The sequence below is a fragment of the Aphelocoma coerulescens genome, chromosome 1 (genome assembly GCF_041296385.1).
Source record: "Aphelocoma coerulescens isolate FSJ_1873_10779 chromosome 1, UR_Acoe_1.0, whole genome shotgun sequence".
NCBI lineage: Eukaryota > Metazoa > Chordata > Aves > Passeriformes > Corvidae > Aphelocoma > Aphelocoma coerulescens.
The window spans coordinates 4,449,017-4,469,356 of NC_091013.1; the positions used below are offsets into that span (position 1 = coordinate 4,449,017).

General features: G+C 42.4%; 1 protein-coding gene across 1 annotated transcript; it reads left to right on the plus strand.

Moving 5' to 3' along the window:
- Nucleotides 1–995: 995 nt before the first annotated feature.
- Nucleotides 996–20,328, plus strand: LOC138111009 (interferon-induced GTP-binding protein Mx-like). Its single transcript, XM_069016203.1, has 14 exons — nt 996–1,039; nt 3,955–4,315; nt 5,799–5,991; nt 6,834–6,971; nt 8,239–8,393; nt 9,539–9,677; nt 10,179–10,377; nt 11,132–11,210; nt 12,170–12,292; nt 13,092–13,233; nt 14,115–14,273; nt 15,009–15,085; nt 16,362–16,598; nt 18,447–20,328. The coding sequence occupies exons 2-14, from the start codon at nt 4,088–4,090 to the stop codon at nt 18,678–18,680; spliced, it is 2,103 nt and encodes a 700-aa protein (XP_068872304.1). The 5' UTR covers nt 996–1,039; nt 3,955–4,087; the 3' UTR covers nt 18,681–20,328.
- Nucleotides 20,329–20,340: the final 12 nt, after the last annotated feature.

The window sequence follows — 20,340 nt, forward strand, 5'->3', positions numbered from 1 at the left end:
TGACATCGTCTTACACAGTACAGCCAAGGAAGGAGGAGCTCAGCTGTGTTGTGAAGAGTTTTGTTTCTGGTGTGTACTAAACATACAGGGAAATGAAAGGAAAAAACCCATATTGCATTATTATTTCCAGAGCTATCACAAACCTGTCACCTTAAGAGTATGAATTTCACATTTGCCTGACAGAGCCCCTCCAAGGACTTTCATGGAGACAGTTTTGCCAAGTTGAGAATTGTGTTTTGAGGTGACAGCTGTAACAGATTCAGAATTGCCTTTTATAAATGCATTTGCTGCATTAGTGCTAAATATCCTTAGGCTAAACAGTGATTAATTAATAATTCACAATTCACTAAAAGTTCAGCAATAATTAAGCTTAGTTTCACCTGAGTATCATCTGCTGAATAGCGTTACAGAAGTGTGGCTGGTCTTCTGAGAGGCTTCAGTGAGAAGACTGAGATTTTTACAAGGGCAAGTAGTATTAGGACAAGGGGGAATGGCTTTAAATTGAAAGAAAGTATGTTTAGATTGGATATTAGGAAGAAATTCTTCCCTGTGAGGGTGGGCAGGCCCTGGCACAGGGTGCCCAGAGAAGCTGTGGCTGCCCCTGAATCCCTGGAAGTGTCCAAGGCCAGGTTGGACGGGGCTTGGAGCAACCTGGGATAGTGGAAGGTGTCCCTGTCCCTGACCATGGCAGAGGGTGTGGAACAAGATCATCTTTGTGTCCTTCCAACCCAACCCATTCTAGCATTCTATGGCTCTCTGAACTTAGGGCTGTGAGGTCTCCCATTCTCTGTGGACACAATCCATGTGTTAAGATAACCATGCCCTTAATTGAGCCAGGTGCAAGGTAAGCCAGTGGTACCCACTTGTGGCAACTCTATCTTTTGAAACAGCCCGGTCATTTCCACAGAAGCCAAATATTTCTCCTGTGAGAATTAGTTTCATTTCTGCTGTTTCTCGTTGTAGTGGGTAGGTGGAGCCTGTATATAAAAAAGCATCTGAAGAAGTTTCGGAAAGTCACTGCTTCTCCTTGCTACAGGAGGTAAGTTTCTCTTTACAAGGGTAAGTTTCTCCTTTCCTTCTTCTAAAAACAGTAATGCAACTTTTTGCTGTTATCTTCATTCATTTTAATGTGACAAGGCTTCAAAAAGTGTCTAAAGTAAGTGTGATTAAACAAAGTTGCTAGGAGCAGGATTATTTGCTTTCTGGAGTGGCAAAAAAGAGAAAAGATATTAGTATTATTTCCTCTTTAGAAGGAGACAACTGAGAGATGGCATTTAATTTTTTTTTAAAGCCAGTATTCAGTAAGATGATCTAGCCAGCACTATTTATGAGTAGGATCGTAAGCTTTGCATTGCTTCATATTCTTTATGAGAAGACAGCTAGAGTTAATAAACATACAACACAGAAACTGTGAGATTTACCCAAAAATTTATCCTGAAGTCACAGGATGTGCCAGCCAGAAGTCTATGTGCTCCTCTGGCTGGACAGAGAGTGAATAATCCAAGAACTGTGTGGGTTCAGCACTGCAGCTCTGTACCTTGGATTTGAGAGGGGATATTTTTGGTAGGGACTTCTCATCTTCTCCAGATGCAAAGCCAAAGGCTTGTTACAAAAAAACCAAACAACTCCTCTTCGGAACCATGAGCAGGCTGGTGTTTGTGCAGATGTGGGCGAGCAGCAGAGTGCTTCGTGTTGTGCTGGGAGAGGCTTCCCACACACAGGCAGGCAAATTCTGCAGGTATAGCTCAAGGAAATCAGTATTGTCCCAGCAAAGGAGGCAGGGGCAGCTCCGGTGAGAGGAAATTGTTGGCAGACTTTCCGTATCATCACGTCATCCAAATGTCATGTTTCACATGTGGATTCTGGCCCATTGTAGAAGGGTTCTTAAAAATTGCAGCTCTTTTGTTTTTCTCTCCCCCTTTCTTCCATCCGATGTTGTCACGGCTCAGTACACAAAGAAATCACTATGCCGTGTGGCACAGGGAAGGATTACACAACCTACTTACCCTTTCCAGGTCCAGGGGGAGAACAGAGGTGTGGCCTCAGAAATCCACACGTTTGTTTATTCTGGTGCTGACTGCAGATGCCTTTGTTCGGGGCTGTTGTGTGTGTACCCTGTGGTCTGCACCCCATCTCGATGTTTGTAAAGGGTGACAAAAGGTAGTTGGGTCTCCTCATGCATCCTCAGCCCCCTCCATATCCCTTCCACCTCTGTGATAGCCATGGGGTTTGTCGTAAGTAAACACGCTAGGGGGGGTATTGCGGGATGTCTGGATGTTTGCATAAATAATTCATTCCAGAGAGCAGGAGCTGAGATGTCTGTGTTTAGCTCTGGTGGACACTGGCCACAGAAAGGATATAAAATGCTGCTGGAGACTGGACCAACAGGGCAGCCTGGTGTCCCAAAGTTGCAGGGAGTTTCTGGGTTGATTTTCCCCCATTTCCCATCCCCTTCTCTCCCCACTTCCACCAGCGCCCTCACCAGGGATACCCACAAGGTACCTCCAGCTCCAACGCCTTTGGACAGGTGTATAAATCCAAGGTCCACCCAAATATAGACATAAAATCCTAAAGTAGCTCCAGAGGTGCTTAGTTGCTTTGTAATGGTGAATTCTGCAAGGCCAAAGACTGTAAATCTGTACATTTCCAGCTGAACCTGCTCATACTGTAACTCCTTAGATGTGGACTGTTGACCAAATCTGAGTGAGTGACCAGGTTGCACCTAGACTGAAGTTTTGGAAGCAGGGGGAACTCACTTGTGACTCAACAGGAAGGACTGTGACCTGATTATAATCCATTGGAATAGATGATAGAGATGTTATTTTGATACTGCACTGGCAATATTTACATACTGTATTAGCAATAAATTTATAAATGCCCATGCAGTCACTGTGTCCAGCTTCCCGTGCCTGGCCCAGAACCTTCTCTCAACTGCTCTGCTGCAGTGTGTGGTGTTTTTTCTAAACTTTACACGTTGAATGTATAACCTGCATTGTGTCTGATCATCTTCTTCTGGCATCTGTTTAAATTAGAAAACCTGTAAACTTAATTCAGCCATAACAAAATTAACAGAACAGGAAGTTATTGCAAGCAAAGATGTGGGTTTCCTAATTTGTTTTCTGAAGTGTTTGAGTTAAACAGATCTTGGTTTCGGCAGAGGGAGGCTAAAAAAAAAATCTAGCTTTGAAAAAGTACTCTTGCTTTTTTTCCCCTTAAATCACTCTCTCTGGAAATCACCTTCCCTGGATAATGTCAAGCCAAAATCCCCTAATTTCCTCAGTCACCCATAGAAAACAAAACTTCTGCATAAGGAAGTGCTGAACGAGGAAATAAAAGGCCTCCTAGTCCTCCCTTCTCTCTAACATCATATCAAGCAAAGTCTGCTTTTGGGAGAGGGTTTTAAGCTATAGAGGAGGGGACCACGATACAGAGCTTCTAAAACAGGTGTCAGACTTGCCTCTAACAAGTGTTTCTTCCACAAAAGAGGTGAGCTGGCCACTTAGCAGACCATAGCTTGGTGTGTCCCACCTATGCAGAGCCAGCCACAGCCCTACATTCCTGACACCGGGAAGTTAAGGATTCACACTCACTCCAATCATGCCCAGATACTGACTGAGCTTCTCCAAACACCTTTCAGCAAAATATTTCATCAAGGAAAATTGGCTTTTTTCCAAAAGCTGGTGTAACTTTTTTTTTTCCCACAAAAAACAAATACTTTTTTTTCCCCCGTGGCAATTTTTTTTTTTTTTTTTAATACCAAAAAAATGCGTAAGAGAGGTAGGGAGAAGGGTTCAAGTCTATTCTCTGGAGACCAATTTCAGTGACTTGAAAAGAGCTGTGGCACCTGGTACCTACCAAGGGTTTGGATCAGGGAATAAAAGTGGTGTTTGATTTTTTTCTGCTCTGATCACAGTTGCAAGGTGGAGTCACTCACTGCCCTGTGTTTGATTTCAGAAGCTGCACCTCAGAGTGGTTGGACCAGGCAGTGATCCCTGCTTAGTGAGTGTAGTGGTTTGGTCCAAAATACTCATTACTTATTTACACACTTGTGGACAACCTACGTGGAAGCCCAGAAAATCAGTGGGTCATGGATAAAAAGAAAGCAGCATTCAAACAACCTTCTGAAAAAACCAAAAATACCCCGAAGAAAGAAGGGTTTGCATTTACTTTCTTAAAACCATATCCAGAAGCTGTTACAGTGCCTCTCCCACCAGAATCAGAAGAAGATGATCTGATGTCAGAGAACATGTTTGAGAGAAGGCCTAACTATGAGCAGAAGGACTTGGAGAAAGAGTTTTCCGGAGAAGAGGACAAGGTAAGGCAAGAAGAGGGCACAGATTCTCCCACTCTTACTCTGTTGTTTCACTTTGTGCCTCAAAATGAATTCCTTGGTCTCTCCAGGCAATCTGCACTTGTTAGGTCTAAGGAGGACTTTTGGGATCAGGGCCAAGCAGTTATTTGTGTAACTAGGAAGAGATACCTGCAATTAATCTGCAGACATTAACCATGCAGGTCTAAAAAAAAAGAGATGGCTGCAGCCTAGAAGCCAGTTTAATGTGTGACATGTATCTGTTTTGATCCTAACAACAAATGTTGAACAGAAGTCATAAAAGCTGAGATATTTTTTACTTGAGGCTCTTCAACCCTCAACAGAAATGCACAGAAAGGTTAATAATAACCTGCTTGGATATTTTCCACTGAACACAGATTGGTTTAAAGTCTGTGACACAGTTATTGACGTTTTTTGACAATTTGCTAGCTATTAAACATTGTACTGAAGAGAGTGGGCAGGGGTTACCAAAAAGGGTTTAAAATGCCTGCCTCCAGTAATATGTGCTGCCCTCCTCATCTTGAACCAAAAAATCTGCTCTGTTTGAGTACATCTGATCCACAGACATACTTTTAGATGCATCTTTTTTGGATAAAAGTGATGGAGAGAAACTTAAGTTTTTCTTTTCGAAAAATCAGGGTTGAATGTGTCTGGCCCAGTATGTCTGAAACAGATTGGTGTTCCCAAAATTGCATCTCTAAATGCAGCAGTCAGACTGGAACATGGAGAGAGGAACAGGGAGAAGAGACCAAGCTGATCTTTATATACTTCAGTTGAGCATATTTAATAGCAGATTTTGCCAAAGACTGGAAATTATTTGTTTTGTTTTTATGTAAAAGAAGAGCCTGTGTTGATATCTGGACATGCATCAAACCCAGAAAATGACAATAATCAGTCATTTAAAACAACCCACTCATATCCATGCCTTATGTGAGCCTAAAATGAGGTAAATAAAGAAAACCCATGATGATCTAAAATATTTCAGCCACCTGTTAAGAATGTTACAGCAGAACACTTTTGGTGTCTGTGCACAAACTAAATCTTCAAACTCCAAAATAAAGATCTAATAAGTTATTCTTTACCAAATTCAGTGATTTCTGGGATCAGTCTTCATTTGCATACACACATTCAGTACATCTGTGGATGAGTGGAAGAAAATGGCAGTTATTAAAAAAAATGTTATTAAAAAAAATTAACAAAGCACACTTAGTAATGTGTTCTTTACCTTCTCAGGATGGCTTCCAAAATTTGGTTTTTTCACTAAGGATGGTCTTTGAGCCAGCCTCAGCTGTTTCTTTCATATTACCAGACACCTGTTTATTACCTGGAGATGTAAGGATGCACAGTGATATGAAATACAGCTTGATGCCAGTAAATAAGTTTTACTAAAGAAAAATGAGTACAAAATGAGTCTAATTTTATTTTTTTTTAAATTATGGAAAATTCACGGTAAATTTAACTCCAACAGGCTGCAGAACACACCTTGTACAACCAGTACGAGGAGAAGATCCGACCCTGCATTGATCTTGTCGACAGCCTGAGAGCTCTTGGAATAGAAAAGGACCTGTCCTTGCCTGCAATTGCAGTGATTGGAGACCAGAGCTCTGGCAAAAGCTCTGTGCTCGAAGCCCTGTCTGGTGTTGCTCTTCCCAGGGGCAATGGTAAGAATTCACTCTCTCAGGTTTTCACTTTGATGAGGTGGAAGGGGTTTTTTTCCTTCTTTTTTATTTTTTGGTCTAGAATTGGATAACTCCATGACTGAGACATGGAGGTGCCAGTGAGGCACCACAAAGTAAATCAAGGCACATGTTCCAGGTGGTCAAGAGACCAGGGGTAAGAAGTGTGGTGTAGTTGCCCCACCTGATTCTGAGCATTTCCCAGAAAACAGCAGTGCAGCAGAGTATTAATTTCCCATGGAAAACCAGTTTTTAAATTTGCTTCTGGGGTTGGTTTGGGTTTTTTAAACAACATTTTCTTACAGATACCATGATGATGATGATGATGATGATGATGATGATGATGATGATGATGATGTGTAAAAAGTGTACAAAGACCTGTACTTAGAGCATTAAGTCAGAGATGATTTTTGGAAGACTTTGCAGCTCAAGAAGATCCACTTTTCCACTCTGTGTGTGTATTTTCACACATACAAATTCTGCAAGTTCCGTGTGAGTTTACCGTATAATCTAGTCTTTCAGGCTGGACTTGTGGAAAAGTTTTTCATGGGATTTAGCTGCAGCAGTGAAACAGATCATCCAGAGAGGAGCAAAGCTCCATCTGTGGAGGTTTGCAGGGCCAGATGTGTCTGGGAAGAGCCGTGGTTGTCCTCATCTAGCTCTGGTGGCAATCCTGCTCTGAGCAGGAAGTTGGACAAGCCCCCTCTGGCAGCATCTCTTGGAACATTTCCATGTTTTTGTGTGAAACATTAGGCAACCCCGTGTACATCACACACTTCAAGGCTGTGTTTCATGCACAACAACCTCTGCCTTTGGAACTGCTGCAGGTATTGTCACTCGCTGTCCCTTGGAACTTAAACTCAAGAAGTTGCCTGACGGCCAGCCATGGAAAGGGAAAATTTGCTACCGGAATGTTACCCTGGAGCTCCAGAACGCCTCTGAGGTGGACAGAGCAATAAGGCAAGGTGAGTGGATTTGGCTGGCTCCATCTCCTCTGAATCCTCCTCTTAGACTGAGCAGCATCCACAGTGATTGTGGAGTAACACCAAGGGCTGGGTCAGGAAACTCTCTCAAGGGAGTTGTACCAGGGCTTCAGTGGTGAAGATGATCCACGATGAAGATCTCAGAATGGCCTGGGTTGGAAGGAGCCTTAAAGTCTTCTGGTTCCAACACCTTGGGCAGGGATGCCACCCACTAGATCCATGATCCTTTTATCCTGATCCATGATAAAGGCTGTGTCCTTACCTGGGTGGTGTCTTCCTGGTTTCCTGGTTTGGGGAGGTTGTCTGTCAAATTGTAAACATGCAAAGCCTTAAATGGTTCCTGTCATCAGTTCAAAAGCCCAGAGTGCTTGTGCTGTCTCTGGCTGGAAATCTACTGATTTTGGAGGAAATTGCAAGAAGGCAGGGTGGAGGACAGAGAGCTTCTGCCAGGTACTGTGACCACGGGCTCGGTCACTGCCCTTTGCATGTCACGTTTGCTGTTATGGCATTTCGTGCTGTGTAAGAAATCAGTGTTCTTACCCACAGGGCAGTGAGCACTTGCCCTAAATGTGAATTTTGGATTGTCCTTACTCCCTTGAATAGCTCTGCACACTGTTATTCTTTCTATTTTTTTATTAGCTTTTCAATACATTATTTGGATATTCTCAAAACTGGCCAGGTGATTGGTATGAATTAAGTAAGGTGCTTAAAGACCTGAAAATCTCTCATGAGAATGACTGTGGGGTTTCCTTGCTTCTCTGTGTTCACAGTTCAAGCATTATTGCCTTGTAGGATCTGGGACAATTTACTCTCAATCTCCCTATCAAAATGTGAAGAGTATAGAACAGCCCCTATTTTTCTTTCAAGGCATCCAAGGATTAATTAATGCCTACAAAGTCTCTTGTTGTTGAGGAAGCATTTCTACAACTGACCAGTATTTTACCTGATCCCTTTCATTGTGGTTTATTTACATGTATTTTGTCTGCATATATGAGAGTCCATAAATATATGCTCTGTAAAATATTACAGTTCATATTCCAACAGGACTTCACATCGCCCTGTGCTGCATGATAATTTCCTTTGATTTTTGCATAAATGGATTTAAGTGTGTGGCTGGATCTGAAAGAAAAAGCCAAGCCTAAAAGAGCCTTAGGTGGTAGTAGGTACTTTTCAAAGTCATTGTGTTCAGCTTTGGTTTGATGCACCCTCTGACGCTTGTATGCATTGCCTTGCTCTTTTCTCTTCACAGCCCAGGATGTTGTGGCCGGCCCTAGAGGTGCCATTAGTACACAATTGATTTCCCTGGAAATTCAGTCCCCTGATGTCCCAGATCTGACACTAATTGATCTTCCTGGAATTGCCAGGGTGGCCGTGGGGGACCAGCCGAAAGACATCGGGGACCAGGTAAAACTCGGCCTCGTGTGCCAATCTGTGCCCAGGGTCTCATCCCTTGAGGGGTCCCAGCAGACCTTTTGTGAAGTAAACAGAATAAGGGGATCTCTGCTTTTCCTCTGGCTGCTTTTAGAATAAATGCTGGGGAATGCAAATAAAACTCTAGTTGGATAAAACCTGCTGTGAGAGTGATGTGCAGGAGCTGGGTGTGTTGTTTCTCCTAAAATACCTTTAAATAGGAATTTGGAATAAGAGGAGCCCAAACTAAACTAGATATTCCAAATAGAAATGAGACAAGATTGGATTGTCTGGGCTTTACTTTCTGGGAGGACAGTAATTTAATTTCACAGTTAGATAGCAATCTTTCTATTGTATTGAGAAGAAAGCAGCAGATGTGATAAAATCCAAACATTACCATTGTCCCCAGCTGTCTGCATGCTCCAGAGATGGAGTCTAAAGCATTGCAGCCTGTCAGAAATTGGGAGGGGTGGGAAGTAGAAAAGAGAGGCATCTTTACCAAAATCCAGGGGAAAAAGAGAATTGATTTACTGCAGAAGCACAATAGGGCTGTGTGAAGCTTCTGCAAAACAACACAAATTATGAGAAACTCGTTTAGTTTGGCATTGAAACAGAAAAATGCTAACTAGATGCCATGTGCAGCTTCTGTTTTGGCTTTTTTTAAAGTTTTCCTGCAAACATTCTACTGAAATGTAAGCCAAAGACATTTGTGCTCCTTTCAGAGATACAAATTTGAGATTTAGCAGCAGAATCGAGCTTGCTTTCTTTCCATAAGTGTGAATCTACACATCAGAACCAGATTTTCTTACATGTGATTAGATATCAAATACCTTTAATATTTCCATAATGAAAGATTATATATGCACAAGATGTTAAACTCCACATAGCTGTCAAGACAGGCTTAACAACATTAGTCTGGTCTCATTCAAGCCAGATGTTTGGATTAATCCTGACATCAGAAAAGAGTCTGCATTCTTCTGCTGACCCCTTTCCATGCCATCCTCTAGCATGTAATACTACCCTCAGCATGTGTGGCATTTAATGTCATCAGACAGTGGCTCATATTGCTAGAAATTGTCACATCCTACAAGCAAATGTCTGATTTCACTCAACCTCCTCACTGCTGTATTGAATTGCAGATCAAAATGCTACTTAAAAGATTTATTGGCTACAAAGAGACAGTCAATTTGGTCGTGGTGCCATGTAATGTGGATATTGCAACAACAGAAGCATTGAAAATGGCTCAAGAGGTGGACCCCAGTGGAGAAAGGACAATAGGTGAGAGAATTTTTAAGCTATGAGTTGAAAAGGAGGACAAATCTTGGGGTTTTTTTCCCCATGAGGAATAAGGGGGCTGATGTCCTGTGTTCTGCACCAGATCTGTGAAATTAGCTACTAGAAGACAAAAAAAAAAAAAAGAATAAGGAAAGCAGCCTAAAGAAAATATTTGCAAATATTTCTAGTCACAATTCCTGAGCAGCTCCAAGAATCCCTTAGACTGGTATCTTGCTGGCACTCATGTTATGAATAACTGGAAGATGAAAGTCTCAGTTAATGGTAGTTAATCTGAAGTTAATGGTAAAAAAGCTTTGCTGCTGCTTGGTAAAAAAGGTTTGCAAAGCAAAAGACATGGTGGGAGGCCAACCATAGAGCGAGTTTTACAGTACAAAACCCAGGAGCTGAGAGCTTTCTAGGGGAGAGAATACAAAAAAATTGCTTTATAGAGCACGGTACAGAGTGTTCCTGCTTGGTGAGTAACTTTCTCTTTTAATTTCACAGGAGTCCTCACAAAACCCGACCTGGTGGACAGAGGGACTGAAGAGTCTATCATTAAGGTAGTGCAAAACAGGGTAATCCCCCTCAAAAAAGGGTACATGATCGTGAAGTGCCGTGGGCAGCAGGACATCCACAACAAAATGACCTTGGCTGCTGCAATCCAACAGGAGAGAAACTTCTTTGAGAGTCACAAACATTTCAGGTACTCCTCGCAGAAAAGTTCTCATCAAAAACATGTTAAAGTCACCTCAAAGCTTCCTGTTGATTTGCTGAGATTTAACTTAGGGGTTACAAACAGATATTAATTATACTCATTATTTCTGGTTGCCCATGTAGGGTTGTGTTTCGGTAACCCAGAAGATTTTTAAGTAACCGAATAAACATTTAAAATGTTGGTTTGTTGGTTTTTTGGTGGTTTTTTTGGATGCAAAATACATGGGGGAAGTGCAACGAACTTCAGAAGTTCAGAATAGTCCCAAAGAATTTGAGTTAAGCATCTGAGCACTTCAAGTCAGGCACTGAAGTATTTCTATTCACTGGAAAACATGGTGAAACAGCATGAGAAGGAAAGGCTGTGCTGAGGGCACAGGCTGCCCAGATGACTCAGCAGCTGATCAATCATAATACAGAGAATGGCATCTAAAAAGGGTTTTGGATCAATGAGCTTCACACATGAAGGAATAGTAGAATAGCACATTCATCTGCTGTTAGAATTTGCTTTTTTTCAGATTCTTTTCTGTTTCCCTTCGCTCAGTCAGTAGCTGTCAAACAACTCTTGAATAAAAGTGCCCAGAGAGTCCTGGGCTGTTGCCACATCTGCACCAGCATGGCCCAGAGACCCTTTTTTTATTCAAGTTGCATAATACAACTAGTGAAAACAGAGCAGAGCATCAGTGCTGCCTCCTTGCCCTGCACAGCCTGGCTATCCAAACCCACCTTTTCCTCTTTTTTCACAGGGCTGTTATGGAAGAAGGAAAGGCTACTATCCCCCATCTGGCAGAGAAGCTCACAAATGAACTTGTGAAACACATTATTGTAAGTAACAGAGGTCCCATGCTGAGCTGTTTGTATCAGTTACTACCTAAAATCAAGTCTAACCCTTCAGCCTTGGACTGCAGTTGGATTTCATCTTTATATGCAGAGACAGTGCTTAATGATCCTTCAACCCAGTGATCTGAGAACAAACTGAACTGAGAGGCAGAGGTAAAAAGCCCCATGCTCTGTCCTCAGATTGGCCTTCTAATTGTAGATCAACAATAAGCAAATTATTTCATCTATTTGTGACTTGTAACTCCTGCCTTTTCAATGGCAGCTGTGACACTTCTTTTTGTTTATGAGGCATGTTGATCACCAGGGTGACAAGTTAGTGCTGTCAGCTTACTGAAACATGGTGATTTCTATTTAACTGAAAATGTCTTCAAAACATCAAGATGTTCTATTATATTACTATACTAATGTAAGGATATTGGGGGGCTTTATTTGATATACATATATCTGTATGTAATTTATCTTATTCCATTAAGGGAAGATGCTAAAATATAGAGAACCTCTAAATTCAGTCTCAAAGGAGAAAAAAAAATTATTGATGTAAGTTACAGAAAATAAGCAATTACACAGCCATGTTCCATCAGGTATTTATCAGGAACTGAGCAGTCACCACCTCATCATCACCTTTCTGGCACAACCTGTGAGGACAGTTTTTGGCTCACTGTGGGTGGAATCTTGCCCTAGACTGCAGCTATTCTGCCCAACTCACAGTGAGGTCCAGCCTCATTCCTCAGGGAGATCCTGGCTCCTTGCATTCCCTCAATGAAGGCCATATTTGCTCTTCCATGTTATCCCACACATGGGACACAGACAGTGAGCTCTTGGATTTGTAGAAATAGCAAAGATCCTGTGCAGGTGTAGGTCACTCTTAGAGGGATTTTGTTTTCCTTCCAGAACCAGGCAGGTTCAACCTATCTCAATGTCCTGCTTCACTGTCTCCCCCCCAGAAAACTTTGCCAGCACTGGAGAGCCAAATTCGTGACACCCACCATAAAACATTACAGGATCTGCAAAGGTACAACAGAGGCACACCCACAACAGAAAAAGAGAAGCTGTTTTTCCTCACAGATGTAAGTATCAGTACTGATCAAAGAGCAGAGCAAGGAGGTAACTGGGGGAGAAAAAGAAACCACTTGAAATTATCAAAACATCAACATGGACCACCAGGAAGTTCGTGTTATCTGTCACTGAAGTGCTTTGAGGGTAACATAGACAAGCCACACCTGCAAAAATAATGGACCACAGGAGCTCATGGCCCCTTCTAGCATTTTTTTTTCCTGTAATTATGGGACAAAAAAGCCCAACAAACAACTTGGTTGATTGGTCAAAATCAAGCATCTCAGCGAGGGAAAACTTATCCTCCTGCCTGCTCAACACTTTGAAGGGTTCCCATTGTTTACAGTGCTCATAAGATCAGATGTATTACTGATATGAAAATGTGATCTGCAAAATGTGATTTCCATCTAAGTGTCTCATGTCAGGGAGCTAGTCCCTCACAGTAAGCCTTCAGCAGGCAGGAGAGGTGCTTGTGAAAGCTCATCAGGCTTCTTGCAAGTCTGGCTTATTAGAATTTAGTAAATGGTTCTAAAAGTCTACAGGGGGGAAAACAAAAGAGTATCAAGTTTGTTCTCCTCTAGCTGTGACAGTTTGGGGAAAAAAGAAAAAAAACAAACCCAAAAAACAACAACAACAACAAAAAGAAAACAACTCCAGGGGCTAAGAGCATAAAAGATGCAAGAAAGGGATGTTTTTTATGAAATGTGTCCCTGCTTTAACATCAAACAACTGCAGATTTACTTAACACCCACAAATTAACCTGAAGAAATGGAACTTTACTAAATTGCCTACTTGTTGTTCAATTCTCTGCAGTTGATCAAACTCTTTAACCAAGACATCTCTCGGACCACACGGGGAGAGGAGCAGCTCTTTGGAGATGAAGTCAGGCTGTTCACCAAGATCCGCAAGGAGTTCCGAAGGTGGGGCGTGATTCTCCTGGAGTGTGTTGCAAGGGGTAAGCACAGAAACCATCCTGGCAGCTGTCCTGAGAGCCCATCCCCTTATTTATCTTCAATAAATATTTTTCAATAAATTTAAGAACAAGAAGCCAGGAGCATCCATCTGTTGTGGTGTTAGGCAAGTTATGCTCTGGTCCCTGGGGACACGGACATAGTTTGTGTTAAATGCTCTCATTACAGGGAGGTCAGTGCTTATCTCTTCTCCCAGCACAGCAATAAAATCAAGACACTGGCACAGAATTTGTTGGTGATTTTCTGAACCACTCTTCTAAATAACAGCAACACCTATGAATAACAATAAGTAATAATAATCTATGTAATAATTGTTATCATTACTGCTAATGTTTTTATTTTATTATTGCTATTAATAGTTTAGAATCTGGGTGGGGTTTGTTCCACTTTAGCTCTGGGCTAAGGTGATACCTCATACAAAAAAATATAGCACATTTGTGTAATATCAACAAAGAAACATTGACTGTGATATCTTAAATAAAAATAGCTAGTCAACAGTAGATTCCCTGGAAAAAGTGTTTAAAAGGGTTTAGTGAGCTAGGGGGTTTGTTTTGTTCAGGGTTTTTTTTAAACTTGGAAGTGACTGGTAATGGCCAGCTACTTCTGTGGGGGTAAAAATACCAAGAAGAACCAAAATTTTTCTGCCCTATCATATCTTCTGTCAGTCAGATGCTCGATGCCACGTGTGAGAAGGCTCATTCACTGAGCCACAATGTGTTAGCTCTGTTCTGTGGTAACAAAAAATGATCTCAGTTGTTGTTCCTCTCAAGAACAACTCAAAGAGGAGAAATAAACTTCCTTCTTAAATCTGAAACATATAAATTGAGTGATTTAGTAGCAAAGCAATGTTATTTTACCATTACAGCTAAAAAAAACGTCCCCAGTAGAGTGTGGAAATATGAAGACCAGTACCGTGGACGGGAGTTCCCAGGCTTCAGCAACTACAGGACTTTTGAGGACATTATAAAGGAGCAGATCAGAGAACTGGAGGAGCCAGCAGTTGAGATCCTGAACAGCGTGATGGGTATGGCCCAGGCCACGGGAGGCTCTTGTGTGGGAGACTCTGCTGGGCCTGATGAGTTTATATTCCAGGAGAAGCTGATGCTCTCACTGATGCTTTCAGGGTCCTTCAGAGTGAGGAAGTAAATCTGATTCAACTTGGAGGTTGCTCCTTCTCTAGAGCCTTCAATCTCCACCCATGGTCTCCAGCATTTGTTAATACTTTTCCCAGTGGCTCTTGGAAGGGAGTTAGAAAATAATAACTGTATAATAAATAACACAGCAAGGAAGCAGTACTGTAGAAGTACCTAGTGCCAGTTTGGTATTCCCAAACACAGGGAGTGGAATTCACAACCCTGAAGTGGGAACACAGCTTCTTTGCATGACATTGCCTGTATTATACAAGGACTGCTGGGGCTGAAGGAAAGGGTACATAACTCATCCAGTAAAAAGCACCCAAGGAAAAACAATGTTGTGATCCTGTCTCTTCTGTGTTGTGCCAGACTCAGTGTCTGTAAGCACAGAAACTGCTTTATCCAAGAAAATCTCACTGTTGTTCAATCTCTCAGGTGTTAAGTGGTCACACTCTTGGACCTGGAAAACTAAATTTCTACTTGTTTCTATTGCTCATAAAGGCAGAATATACAGCTGCTCAGCCATTTCTGAATGAATACAGAAAATCTCCCAAGTCTCATATATAATACCTTAAAAACCCCACTTACTTACCTGACTTTATTTTGTCTCTCTCTTCTTCTCTTAGAACTGGTTGAAGAGAAATTTATGGAACTCGTTAAAAGGAATTTTGCTAATTTCCACAATCTAAGCAGAGCTGCCAAGGTGAGGCACTACCTATAACCTGAGATAACTCAAAAGATGGAATGGCCTTTGTAAATGCTTCCGTGCTTGTGGTACCTGTCTCATTGCATCACCCTTGTGCAGGTGTGGAATTTCTTGCAGGAAAATAAGGAATATCTTGAAAATGTTAGCATGATTATAATGGCACTAATGAAAGTGCATTTTGCACAACTTTGACAAGATCTAATATATACATTCTTTATTCATTCTGCTCACATTCTGATGTTTGCAACACAATGCAAAGAAAACCTGGTATGGCTGCCTTGAAGAGTTTATCACCAATTTCAGATTTAAGTCCTGCAATGATTTGTCAGAGTGCTAAACAGTGTTTTTCCCTCTCCGAAACCAAGCCAGGGTTTTAGCCAGTGCAGGAATCTCATCTTTGATAAAAGGGAGCAGGAGGAGACAAGCCAAAAATCATCCAGCTATGAAAAACTAGAAGATGACCATTCACAGTTTGGGCATTAGCATGTTTTGGGGTGGAGTTCAGTGATATGGATGTCCTTGAAGGCCTTTTCTCAGAAAGAGTTTTGAGGAAGAGACGAGAAGCAATTCTGGCAGCCAGGAAACAGAGTTCACTCACAGGGTACTGCTGGAAAAGGAAACTCAGAGGCAAATGTGAGTGAAATAGGTGGTTTGCTATTTGACTTGCCTGGTCAAACCCTACTGAGCTCCCAGGCCAACCAGATGGTGAACAAATAAATTATTTCATCCAAACACAGATCAGGCAGGGTCTTTAGCTACAACACAGTGAGAGGAATGAAGAGGGAAGAAGTTCTGGCAGACACTGGATATGAGAAAAGAGATGGGGTGTTTTCTTAGGGGTGCTAGGAAAGCATTTTAAGGGAATTTGAGCATGACTGAGGGAACTTTGCCACCCCCACAGACTTTTAGGTGGAAGTATCAAAAAGGCCAGAAAGCATCAGATGGCTGCAATAAAAGCATCAGACAGGGAGGGGCTGGGCAGGGTTGGTTCGCTGACAACAGGTATTTTCCTTTGGGCTTCAAGCACCAGGTTTGGGCTGATCCCACTTGTGCATAAGGAGGGGACAAAAGCCGTGTTTTCATGCTCTTTCACCACAGAGGGACCACAGTCTAAAGCATTACTCCATGTTCCCATGGTCTGGGATTAGACAGTGCTGCATAAGGGTGGTTGAACACTGTGCCCACCTTGCCATTCCCCGGGGACACTGCTAAACACTGGACCCTTTCCAAAGGAAACAAATGTCTTAGGACTTCTTGTTGCTTTCTTTTGCAGGTGAAAATTGAAGACATTAGAGAGAAACAAGCAGCAGAGGCTGAAAGACATATCCGGACACAGTTTAAAATGGAGAGCATTGTGTACTGCCAGGACGACCTTTACATTGGTGCTTTAAATGCTGTTAAGGCAGAAAACGGCCCCAACCTTGCCATGGGGAAAGATCTGCAGTTTCTTGATCCAAAGGAGCCCTCTGTTGTCACGGAGATGGTTTCTCACACGAACGCCTACTTCTCTGTGAGTTCACAGGCTGTGGTACAGCAGATTTGCTGTCCCCTGAGTACTGTAGCAGACACCCCTCAAGCAGATCTTGCTGGGGTCAATATTGCCCTGTATGCCATACTACCACTATGCAGGGATAGCAGGCAGAGGGTATCTAAGTGTCTCATTCAGGTACATTCTCTGTACAAACTCCTTGGAGCTTCTGACCAGTGATGAGGATCTCAGGACGAAGCTGGGCTGTATCAGCACAGTCACTGGGGACAGATGGTTGCAGGATGCTGGATATGGTGATTAGGAAAGCCTGAAGGTGTCAAAGTGAGAGCTGGCTCCTAAACCACTTGTTAGCTACCTCCCAGTCTGGCTCAGGTCAGCCTCAAGCCACTGCATATTCCTGCACCAGCAGAAAGTGGTGCCAGTGGCTTGTAGTCAGATCCTAAACTACTGCAGCAGGAGGAGCAATAATAAAATGTTACATTATAATATATCAGCTGTCTGTAGAGATCAGAGTGCATCTGCTGTATTGCAGGTAGCACCCTCTAAGTGAAATCTCTGGAGACAAATGGGGTGTTTTAATAAAGGATCATGCTAAAGAAAGACAGAAAAGAGAGCATGCAGTATCCAGACTTGCTTTGTCATAAAATTCCCTCAGAAAGCAACAAGTTCAATATTAACAATGCAGGAAGGTAGGCAGCAGCTCACTTTGAATTCCAAGAGCAGGGTTTGTGACAAATCCCTGCAATTAAATGTCCAGGCTGCTCAGGCTGATGAAGAGAAAACCATTAGCTTTCAGAGAACAAGAAACAAAGCCAGGAGTGCATAAGCCCTTCCATCTCACCTTGCTACACACTCTGCTGTCTGTCTTACCTGCAGTTAAATATTTTTGTAAAAGACCTGAGAGCCATTTTCAACAAAAAAACCCCAACTGCCAGGGCATCATCACTCCGTGGGACTGACTTATGCAAGGCCAAATGCAGTTTGAATGAGATGGAAGCTCTTTTAAGTGTCCATGGTTGCCTACACCCTATAGGACCTACGAATGCCATTTTCAAGTTGTATGACAAAAAGAAAGACAGAACCTCTCAATTGCAGCAAGGCACTTAGGTCTAAGTGCTCACCCAGTACCAGGAGGGCTGGAGGCAGCCACTTCCCAGAGTTGGGAGAGGTTTAGAACCTCATGTTGCCCCAAAGCACCAGGATGTCCATGGGGAAAGGGCCCCACAAGCTCTTCTAGGTTGGTCTGTTCCAGTTTGCATCCATAAATCGACCAGGCAGTTGGTCAGGTCAGACAGGAGATGATCTCTTGGTTACATCAGTAGATGTAACTTAGGCACAGACATTTCCCCTTAAGGCTAAAGCTTCCTCCAAAGCTGTCTTACACTTAAAAGAGCAAGCATATCAGAAATACCATCTAAATACCACCATCTAATAGAGGAATTTACCAGCTTCAGGAAAAATCACTCTGATGTCCTGCACCAAAACATACTGTTAGCATTCAGTGAAGACAGGTTGGACACCAGAAACTGCACAAGTTCTGTTTGTCAGGAGTGTCCTCCTATAACTTTTCCCAGTGACAGCTGACAGAGCTGAGCAGAGAACAGCCTGCCTTGGCTTTAGTTTGCTGAGGGAAGAAAAGCAACAGCTGACATCCCCATGACTCCTAATTTTTAGGTTTCAGGCGCAAGAGAGACTGGTTGCAAACATTTTTTAGTTCATAGCAGTCAGTATTCCCTTCTTGAACAGTAATTCAGTCCAACATTTTAAAACCTTGGTACCACTTTTTTTACCAGATTACCTATAGACCCTTCATTTTTCAGTTCTTTTTACCAATTTAGTATTTTGCCTTTTCCCCCCCCCATCTTCCAGGGAGCAAGCAAACGCCTCTCCAATCAGATTCCTCTGATCATCCTGTCTTCTGTTCTTCATGACTTTGGAGAAAATGTGCAAACCACAATGCTGCAACTTTTGCAAGATAAAGAGAAGTTAAACTTTCTCCTTGAGGAGGACACTGAAGCTGCTAAAACCAGGAATTACCTCAGCCAACGAGCTGATCGTCTCAGTAAAGCCTGCCAGTACCTGAGAGACTTCAGATTGTTGTAACGTCTTTGTTTTTCAGAAGTTTTTTTCTCCTCATCTTCTAGCATTACTGAAGAATTTTGTATAATGCCATAACAATGTAATGTCAGCCCAGACCTTTAATACTAATTTCTAGTGTTCGGTTTTTCTTTATTTTCCATAATCAGTTATATGCAAACAGCTGCCTTTACGTAAAGGGCTCCATTGGGGAAGTTGTGATTAATTAACATTATCCCATTTCTAAACATTTTCTTAATGAACTCTGTGAAACTGTGAACTACTGAAATAATCACTAAAAAGCTACCACTCTGAGGATTACATGTTTTGGGTTTGTTTTTCTCTTTTTAATGAGGATGGGAACTGTGTAATTGACAAGCTGGAGAAATCAAATTATCTAACGTTCCTCAATGAAGCTTAGTGCATGACACTCGTGATCTCCCACTTCCCTTTGTGTTTTTGTCTTGCTGGGGTTGTTCTCTTTCCTGCTATCACCTAAAAGACACCTCTGCAAAGTGCCACCACTAAGTCAGCCCAGGAGGGAGAGAGGGAGCACACAGCGGGCATGAAACAGCTCCAGCCTAGAAGGAAAAGAAAGTTTATTTACTTCATGTGACTGGTGCATCCAGAGGATGCCATTGGCTCTGTTCAGTCTCCTTTCCCAGCTGTCTGATTTGCAGAAGGGCCAAGAAGCTCTTTCTCTCAGATGGCTGCAGCATCACCTGAAATTTTGGGACTGATGTGCAACGCACTGGAGAGCAGGATTTGGATGTCCAAAAGGAATGAAACCTCCCAGGATGTTAAATGTTACAAGGGTGTCTCCATGTGTTTTGCTGCTTTTCTCCTTCCCCTCCCCAGGGCAAGGAGAACCTTTCCAAAATCTCCTTCATTTCATGGAAGCCAATGCAAAATATAATATCACACACCGTGTTCATGACAACTTCTTCATGGAGTGCTTTGTGCACTAAAAGTAATGTCAGTATCCAGCTAGAAAAAAATGTGCTTATACCAGTGTGGGATGTAGTAATTTCCACGTTTCTTGCAGGAGAAGCCTTCTCTTCAGGCTAGAAATGACAGAAAGTGTTTGTCCCTGTGGCATGGAACTGCAGCTGGTGCCTGACTTCTGGTACAGCATTCACCCCAAGATCCAGCTTCCTTAACCCTCTTGAACACTGCAGCCAGTTTCTCCTTTCTTCCAGTACATGATTTTGCTACTATTGACTTGCAGTGCTGCAGGTCAGAAGCCACAGAAAAAGCACCTCAGACCTGTAACAAGTTAATTTTTTAATTTCTGTTTTGAAAGTACTTTCAATTCATGGGTTATTTCACGGTATCCCCATGCCCCAAGGTGCACCTGATGCACAAGTGCTATTGAAAACACCCATCTCACACCTAAAGAGAGGCAAGGACACATTGCTCCAGGCAGCATGAGGTGGAATAACAAAATAGGGTGTGACTCCCTCAAGCCACTGCCTGCAGGCTAAAATTCCTTATTTAATTCAATTAATTCAGAGTGATTTCACCAGACCCAGCCACCAAAGACATTCAGCATTCCTGGACACCCTGCTCTCTTTGCCTGGGTTTGTTCAAGGACCTGAAATATTGGAATTAAAATAATCTCTTTGCTGACCCTCTTGAGGTGTTTTTCCTTTTTTTGTTTGTGTGTTTGTTGTAGGTTTTGGTTTTT

What these genes read in the sequence shown, in the direction of transcription:
- LOC138111009 (XM_069016203.1), top strand. Translation starts at nt 4,088, where the DNA reads ATGGATAAAAAGAAAGCAGCATTCAAACAACCTTCTGAAAAAACCAAA. An exon ending in TGCTCTTCCCAGGGGCAATG is followed by an intron (nt 5,992 to 6,833) that starts GTAAGAATTCAC and finishes GAACTGCTGCAG; the next exon opens with GTATTGTCACTCGCTGTCCC. An exon ending in GATCCTGAACAGCGTGATGG is followed by an intron (nt 14,274 to 15,008) that starts GTATGGCCCAGG and finishes TTCTTCTCTTAG; the next exon opens with AACTGGTTGAAGAGAAATTT.